The sequence below is a fragment of the Hypomesus transpacificus genome, chromosome 24 (assembly GCF_021917145.1).
Source record: "Hypomesus transpacificus isolate Combined female chromosome 24, fHypTra1, whole genome shotgun sequence".
Taxonomy (NCBI): Eukaryota; Metazoa; Chordata; class Actinopteri; order Osmeriformes; family Osmeridae; genus Hypomesus; species Hypomesus transpacificus.
Genome location: NC_061083.1, coordinates 4,995,680 through 5,004,631, shown reverse-complemented (window position 1 = coordinate 5,004,631; position 8,952 = coordinate 4,995,680). Strand labels below are relative to the sequence as shown.

The 8,952-nt window shown below is 47.4% G+C and overlaps 1 protein-coding gene across 3 annotated transcripts in view; it reads right to left on the bottom strand.

The window, feature by feature from the left end:
• Positions 1-6,078: 6,078 nt before the first annotated feature.
• Positions 6,079-8,952, bottom strand: part of prdm6 (PR domain containing 6) — a 28,679-nt gene continuing 25,805 nt past the window's right edge. For all 3 annotated transcript variants that reach the window (XM_047048621.1, XM_047048622.1, XM_047048623.1), the window contains exons 7-8: positions 8,154-8,330; positions 6,079-6,390 (exon numbers count right to left, since the gene is read on the bottom strand). In XM_047048621.1, the coding sequence (XP_046904577.1) occupies positions 6,276-6,390; positions 8,154-8,330 (292 nt within the window). In that variant the 3' untranslated portion in view covers positions 6,079-6,275. The remainder of the gene's footprint in view (positions 6,391-8,153; positions 8,331-8,952) is intronic.

Genomic DNA, 8,952 nt, shown 5'->3' with positions numbered 1-8,952 from the left:
ACAGGATAACCTCTTAGATCATAGTTGCGAACCACCGGGGGGGGAGATTGCCCCCCCCCCTGCCTCGTGTAGCCGGGGCGGCTCCAGACAACCGTGGGTGACGATTCAACCCAACCGTGGGTGAGGATTCGATCCGGCGATGTGTGAACTCCAAGTACCCAGTGACTCATCTCTGTTCACGCCCTTTACCGCCACACCACGGAAGCCCTTCGCAGAGAAGTAATATCTCTGGGCGTTCTTGACACGCATTTCAATGCCAATTTGCGCTTAAAAATTTGGAAGCAGCACCAGCCTGGATTCAAACCATCAACTTCATGTTTGTGAGGCTGTGTCCCTCTCCTTCGAGCCATTGGGACTGGTAGGAAAACCACACTGTTCTCGGGTAATTGCCTCTGCAAATCTGTTCTAGATTAAAAAAATTGTCAGTAACCTGGAATCAAACCTCAGCTTCTTGTTTACAAGACAACATCCCTCATCTATGAGCCATTGGGACTGGTAGGATAATTCCACTGTTCATGGGTACTTGGTTCTGCGAACATGTGATTGATTTAAAATGTATACAACAACCTCCCCGGAATCGAACTTTCAACCTCTTGTTTACGAGACCACATTCCTCATCTACGAGCCATTGGGACTGGTAGGATATGGTCACTGCTTTTGGGTACTTGTCTCTGCGAATCTGTTCTAGATTTTAAAAACTGACAGTAGCCTGGAATCAAACCTTCAACCTCTTGTTTACAAGACCACGTCCCTCAACTAGCAGCCATTGGGACTGAAAGGATATGGTCACTGCTCTTGGGTACTTGCCTCTGCGAATCAGAAATAAGCTGTCACTGGGGGGCGCCACAGAAAAAAGGAGGGGGGGGGGGAGGCACCCCCCACCCCCCCAGGTCTGCAGCCACCCCCCTTATTTCAGATTCGCCCCCCACATCCCCGGCCCTGCGGCACCCCCCTTATTTCTGTGACGCCCCCTACTGAGTCAGAGGGAGGACAAACATTCTGCTCTCAATGTAATCACAACGGAGGGTTCCAAAGCATAAACAAATGCAAAACTGAACTTTATTGCTCATTTAACATTGTGAAGAAAAAAAAAACAATTGTGAGATTTCATCATAACTGTATGAGTGTATAAGAATTCCACAAGGGTTGTCTGATATAGTAGCCTATACATACTGCAGAGTAAGTGTTTTCTTGTCTCTGTGATGAGCTCTGTCTGTTGACCTGGAGGTGGCCAGGACTGATAGCTTACACATGTAATCACATGTAGTACATGCTCTTACACGCCTTGCACACGCCTGCAAGTGTGTGCTCCCTGGCAGTCTGACGGTAGAAAGTGGATGGGCTGTGTGTGTGTGTGTGTGTGTGTGTGTGTGAGAGAGAGCCTCTGTGAGTGTGTGTTGACGTCTCGACTCTCGAGGCTGACGGTGTGCAGGCGCGTCCAGCTCATCCATCTGCAGGCGGGAGGAGAGGAGGAGTGGAGAGGAGGAAGGGACCAAAGAGAAGGAGAGGAAGGAAAGGGACAACCGAGAAGACGAGAGGAGAAAGAAAAGAATGGGAATAGAGGGAAGGAGGAGTGAAGGATTCTCGACTTCCTTGTTCAGCCCGTGAAGTTAGGAGAAAGGGCGTAGCGTACGTGTGCGTGTCTGGAGGGGGTTGGGTGCGCCTCTGTAAAACCTGCTCTGGCTGATAGTGACATACGGCTTGTTTAAACACTCTCTATCCCTCTCAGCCTATCACCCCCCATTCTGACAGCTGTTCCGTGGACAGGTCGTCAGCCACAGCTTACACAGCTGATAGAGAGACCTGCTATCAGCCTGGTTACTGAGCCCCTCTCTCCAGAACTCTCGTCTGGGCTTTCCTCTGCTTGGGTCTGGCCTGACTGGGCCATGTGACACTGGGCCCTTTTCCGGAGGCTTCCACAGGCAGGAAAGACAGTCTGTCAAGTCAAGGCCAAAGGTGAAATTAGACCATAAATTAATCTAACCGACTAAATTACCTGAGTTGAGTAGGTTAAGATGGATTTAAAGGAGCTTAGATTCCTTAATGTTGAGCGACCTCAACATTAACCCTGCAACTTACAGCCTTGCTTTGCAACTGCATCTGGCATAGAGTAAGAATAGCATGGAACACACATAACATGTATATATAAAAATATATATAATCCTGGTAGCTTCACACACTATGTTGACTTAAAAAATCATTTAGATTCTTGTGTTGTTGGTTTGTAGGTTATTATCTCGTGTTAAGATGTGGGAAAGTTCCTGTACCCTCTGTCTTCTGGCTGCTATGTGATCCCATGTGAACAATCATGTGAACCCAATACACACACACACACATACAGAACTGCAAATTCTACACAAACATACATGTAGACTTACACTGATGAAAATATCAAGTGCTAAGACACATTTGTCAAGTTAGCGTAATAAACTTTGTATTTGAACAAGGTCAAGAGAGAACTCGAATTTCTCACAGACTTTTTCCCTGCGTTGTATGTTTCCAATTAGTTCTTTTTTTTCTGGAGAAGTTAGAAAAACTCAAGCTTGATCACTAATTGCTTTTGAAAGTGTGACCCCGAGTCTGCTTAATATTTTCCCGAACAGGAAATTCCATGAAAAGCAAACCGTTACAGAAAGTCTAAAGTCCCTGGACCGCTTTCACATGTACAACTTTACAAAATAATACTTCTTGTGTGATCATTTGTTTAGCCTCTGGGTAGAACTGGGTTTCACAGGTCCCAGTTCCCATGGCAAAGTGAGTTGATTGATGTTTGAATTTTAACTGTATTTGCTTTACAAATTCATCAAATTCCCTTGAGAATAATTTGTTTAAATCACTTCTAAAGCTGACTACTTTCTATTCTCTGACCACTAGCTGCTAAGCATGTGAAGAAAGGTGGTTCAATATTTTCTTAATGGAGTTCAAGGTATTGTGGTAATTGTTCTAACCTTCAGATGTGCTTGAAGTGGGAGGGCTAATACAATTATTAGTTCTAAATGGACACAGCTGTTTGTGTTTCCATGTGACTCACTGTGTAAAATATAACAGTCTACTCTTGACAAAAGTGATAATCAATGGATGGGAAGAAATGTGGAAGATTGTAGCTTAGGCCTACAGAAAGAAGCCAGGCCTCTTTCAGACATAAAGGCATGACAATTCCATTTATCTCAATTAATGTCGCAATCATCTTTGACTTTTGAAAGCAAACAGATAGACTAAACCCAGTGCCACACTGACAAACATGAGGCTATTTCTCAACGTCAAGTGGAAATTGGCAGAAAATTAGTCCTTGACTAACTAGAATTACAGGCCAGCAGAAAAAGGATTGAGATTTCTCCCTGTCCCACATAGGCCAAGCTAGAGGGGTCATTTCACCAGTAGTAGGCCTATTGTATCAAGAGAAGATTTTCTATTCCCTTAAAAGACCTGAACGTAAATATTGATATATGTCCACCAAACGAAACAAGCATAGGCCTACCGTTACAGCCAAAATAAACATTTTATATAATTTGGAAATGTTCTGTGTGAGTGGTATGGGCACCATGGGAGACTGAGGGCAGCTCCAGACTAAATCAGTCATGTGAAAGACTCCTTTGAAGTGAGACGGTGGTTTTAGACCCCCGCCCGGCCAGCACCCAAACAGGGAGAGAAAGTGAGAATGTGTGTATGTGAGTGTGGTAATGATGGCGGCAGGGGGGTTGAGGGGTAGATATGCCGATAGGTTTATTGAAGAGGCTGCTTCGTGCTGGTGTTTGGACCGGGGGCGCCGGAGCCGACGGAGAGAAGCTACGGCTGAGAGCTGATGGGACTATATAATAAATCAGCGAAGGGGCGTGCGCACGGAGTTCACGTTCCCCGGGTCAGATCCATAACCCCTTGACAGCTGCCTGCGCGGCAAGACCAGCGGTGCCGAGGGACCTGACCTCACAGACACACAGCCGAGAGGCCGGCGGTGGGCAGGGAGCGCGCCCCGCGATCCCCCCTAGACACACCGATACATCACCGCCTGCGAAGATGAATTTGGGCATCTCCAGGACAAAGCCGGGTTACAGTCTGGTCAGTCCCTGCGTCTGAAACGCACATAAGCTATAGGCGGCTCTATCTCTGACATAGCCAGTGCCATTTTCTAAAACCAGTGACTGAAAAATACGTTATCTGATCATTGACGGTTTACTCTGAGACACCTGGTTTTTAACGCATCATTTTCAATCCCGGGGATGGGTCAATAGGCTATATACGGAGCAAGAAATAAACAATACATAGGCTACATGTTTTCGTGTAAACGTGTTCTGTTTCTTGACATTGTAAATGTATACCAAATATACGTTTTCGAGCATCAACAGAAATAAACAGCAGCAGTTTTATCAGGACAATTATTGATAATCATCAAAACTTCAGCTTTATTTCCTATGGAACAATGTTTTGGTTTAGACCCATGTTTATTTAAAAAAGGCAAAATGCTGAAACCATGCAAACAGGAGTCCAAATGTTGACAGGTCAGAGTCTAAATACACTTTTCCAGAAGTTTCTGTCTGTCATGTACCGGAGAGCTGATGATTATCATACACATGGTGCTGCTCTTTGTCCGAGTGAAATGGCTTTGCTTATTTCACCTCACATATTTAGGTCCATATTATAAAAAATCCATTGTATTATATGTACAGCATAGGATCATACACTCTGAATGAACAGCATTTTGATAGACATATAGATTTGGTTCTGTAGATTTGCATCCAACGTGTTTGATACTGTAGAGTTTTACAGTGATCAGTTTTAAAGCTTTGACTTTAGGCACCAACCAAATGTGGATGTGTCTGTGTTTCCTCTCACCAGTTAGAAGTGTATCGTTGCAACGCTATATACATCTACATCTGTAGGAGAGTGAATGGAAACCTGTGAAATGAAAACAGCAAAACAACCACAAGAACAACAGAGAAAATAAAAATATTTTAAAGCGTCATGGAGTGATATCACAATGAAACAGAATCATTGAGTTATACATTTGCCTGTGGCGAAATACATATTAAATAGACCTCTTACAGCTGATATGTTGAGATCAAAGACAAAAAACAAAAAGGTTTTATTGAATCTAAAATCAATTTTGTCCTGAAAAATGTCTTAAAAGCCATAAAAAATGGCTGGATGGAAAAATATCCATGAGCACAGTTCTCCAAACTAAACTGGAAAATTAAATAATTATAATCAAAGTGCCCGAGCATGAGAGCCATAGAAGGAGATAAATATAATTTAGATTTTTTTTAAATCTTTTTTTTTTTTTTTTTTTTTACAATTCCCTACTGGTGGATAGTTTCTTCTTTAGCTGTGTCGAAGACATAACAGCCCTCTCCTAAACCCTTAAACCGCTCATCTGGTGCAATGTAGTACAAAGTTGTTCATCCACAACAGAGGTCTGTCTGTCTGTCCCTCTCCTCCCTCCCTCCTCTCTCCTCTCCTTCCTCTCTCCTCTCCTTCCTCCTCTTCTCCTTCCTCTCTCCTCTCCTCCTCCTCTCTCCTCTCTTTCCTCTCTCCTCTACTCCCTTCCTCCTCTCTCCTCTCCTTCCTCTCTCCTCTCCTCCCTCCTCCTCCCTCTCTCCTCTCCTTCCTCTCTCCCCTCCTCCTCCTCTCTCCTCTCTTTCCTCTCTCCTCTATTCCCTCCTCTCCTCTCTCCTCTCCTTCCTCTCTCCTCTCCTCCTCTCTCCTCTCTTTCCTCTCTCCTCTACTCCCTCCCTCCTCTCTCCTCTCCTTCCTCTCTCCTCTCCTCCTTCCTCCTCTCTCCTCTCCTCCTCTCTCCTCTCCTCCTCTCTCCTCTCCTCCTCTCTCCTCTCTCCTCTCCCAGACAGTCCTCTTCCCTTTGGTATCAGGTTACAAACAACGAGAAACAGAGACGTCAGACTACAGACAGAGGAACATTTTTGGTATTTCAGGGTTCGTTTTTGGTCGTCTTTCTTCTGCAGCGCTCCCAGGGCCACGACTTCCCCAGTCATAAATAAATAACCCCTTCCCCCCTTATCATCCAGCACCCCCCCCTCCCCCCGCCCACCCCGCTCCCCCCCACACCCCCCCACACCCCCTGCCCCCTCCTGTCCCATTCCCATCCTGGTCCTGTTCTTTGCCAGGATCAATGTCTCTGAACATCTTACTTATTTTATTACTGCTTTTGGTTTTCTGTTGCTGATTGGGGGGGGGGTTCTCAGAGGAAATCTTTGGTTTTGCTTAAGTGTCCGTGACATTTAATCATGATTTTCCTTGCAGTTTAATTCCGGACAGTCAATCAGCTAATCCACCTCGATTGATTCGCTGCTCTCGTTGATGGGCTTGCACTCGTTGGGCATCCGCTGATGTCTGCTCAGCTGGGTCGCCTGGGTGAAGCTTCTGTCACAGCGCTCGCACCTGGACACACACACACACACAAGACACAAGGCTTAGATCGTGACTGAACACACACACACACACAGCTCTTAGATCGCACCTGATCACACAACAGCACACAGGGCTTAGAGAGCGAGGGGCAGGGCATCTCGCTGCTCGTCACCTCATCTCTGCTTGGCCTAATGACCAACGACACTCCAAAGTGGCGTGACTCCTGGAGGGGCAGGGGGCTGTAATTGGAGTCTGTTCCCCAGGCTGTGAGGGTGATGCTGGGGGAAGGCCTGAGTGCCTCCCTGCTTCTAGACCTGTCAATACTCCACCCCCCCCGGCCTAGCCCTAGCTTGATAAGGCGAGCATCTCTGTCACTTCCAATAGACAGAGAACAAAAAGAGATTTTCAGTGGGCCAGCCATCAAAAAAAGGGGTCCTCTCTCTCAGTGTTGTGCTTAGCGGCCCAGAAAGCACTGCTGACACCCTGCCAGGTAGAGAGGGGGGCTGCTAATTCACTTGACTGCTGGGGTTATAGGTGGGGGGGGGGTGGGGGGGGTGTGCCCCCCCCCCCCCCCCCCTGTGTTGTCAGTGACCTCTCTGTGTCAGTACATGATTACATGTCTCTGTCTGTACCCCGGTCACTTTATCCCACTCTGCACAGCCGGGAGTTTAATGTGTCTTAATGGGGCAGGTTAAACCGAGGGGAGACACAAGTTGGAGGAGCCGACGTGAAACAAAAACACAAGTCAAACTACCCACAGGACAGAAAAGATGCAGACCACAACACTATTCTCCTTTAGCGATGTTTCGCAAGACAGAGAGAGAGAGAGAGAGAGAGAGAGAGAGAGAGAGAGAGAAAAAAAGATTTCAGCATTCTGTCTTTGACAAACGGAAAATGCCAGCTCTAATCTGTCAAGCATATCAGCTCAATGGGAATAACTCGGAGGCTATTGATTGGCTAGTGATTTCGGCGGTGTATTCATTAATGTGTGAGTGTGTCTCTTTCTCTGAGGAGGCTCTGAAGTGCTGATGACACGCCGGAACACCGGGCATGCTGGGATATCTCTGATGGCTGATTAGATGGATGATTTGTTACTGGATTACTGTGGCTCCTTCCACATATCTTTCATCACCTCTACCCTCTCTCTTTCCCTCCCTCCTTCTTTCTATCCCCCTCTCTGCTGACCCTACAAGTGTGGGATGGGGTAGGCGGGGGGGGGGAGGCATCTATTGTCCATGTTGATGGGGTGACAGCCCGGGCCACGGCAGGGGTCAATCTCATCCTTGTGTCTCTCCTTGAAGTCAGGTCTCAGATCTAATGAAGTATCAGGGCCCGTTGCCCCAGGACCTCCCTGCAGACTGGCAGTGCTGGTAAAAGACATGATGACATGCTGCACGCATTTAAATTGATGTTGTGACGATCGTTAACTCGACAGCATGGTCCTGACTGACACACGGGCCGGCCCACACGCAGCGCGGCCTAGTGTGAACACAGACAGCAGTAGCTGTGGTCTATCACGGCCTAGTGTGAACACAGACAGCAGTAGCTGTGGTCTATCTGGGACTGCTTCTCAGGTGTGTGCGAGTGCGGACTTGCTTGTCGAGTTGGGTCAATGTAAAAGAATTGACGTTGGGGGAAAAAAGCTCAAAAGTATTTTTTTAACCGAAACATTCAGACAAACAGTTTTCCCCGTGGAGCTGTGGCGGTGGTGCTGGTGTGTCTAACTACAGGCTGGCTGCAGCCTCTCTCTGTGATGGAGGGGAGAGGAAGTGGAGGTACTCACTGTTACTTACTTGAAAGGCTTCTCCCCGGTGTGTGTGCGGATGTGGTTGTTCAGCGTGGTGGCGCCGGCAAACGCCCGGCCGCAGTAGCCGCACTTGAACGGCCGGTCGCTGGAGTGTGTGACCACGTGGTTACGGAGCTCCGAGGGCTGGGAGAAGGACTGGGAACAGTGGCCGCACTGGTACGGTCTGTGGAGACGCGCACACACACATGCACGTGCACACACACACACGTGCACACACACACACAAAGGGTGGAAGGAGTTAGAGGTCTGTAAACACACACACAAAGGGTGAGAGGTCTGTAAACACACACACACACACACAGGTCAGAGGGAAACGGACACTGCACTCCCGTTGCTATGGCAGCATGACCCTCATCAACAATGTGTGCCTAGTTCATGACTTGGCCATCTATCACTGTGTGCGCGCGCGTGTGTGTGGGTGTGTGTGTGCGTGAAGGTAAGATAAGATCCACAGACACAATCAGTGTGTCTTTATATATAATGCAGGTGTGTGCATATATGTTTGTGATAGAGATTGTGAGAAAGAGACTTGAGAAAGTGTCTACTGTATGTGTGTGTGTGTGTCAGAGTGTGTGTTAGGTTCTGGAGACTGTCCTGATGGGCTTCAGTCCCAGCAGGGCCACAGTCGGATGGTTCCCTGTTAAGCAGCCGATCTGAAGACAGAGCATTCTGGCTGAGCAGGGAAGCACTGCTTCAGAATGATCACACTAATGACTGTTCAACTGTTCCATCAATCACACACGGCCTTCAGAGAGAGGGGGGCTCCAGGGAACACACACACACGC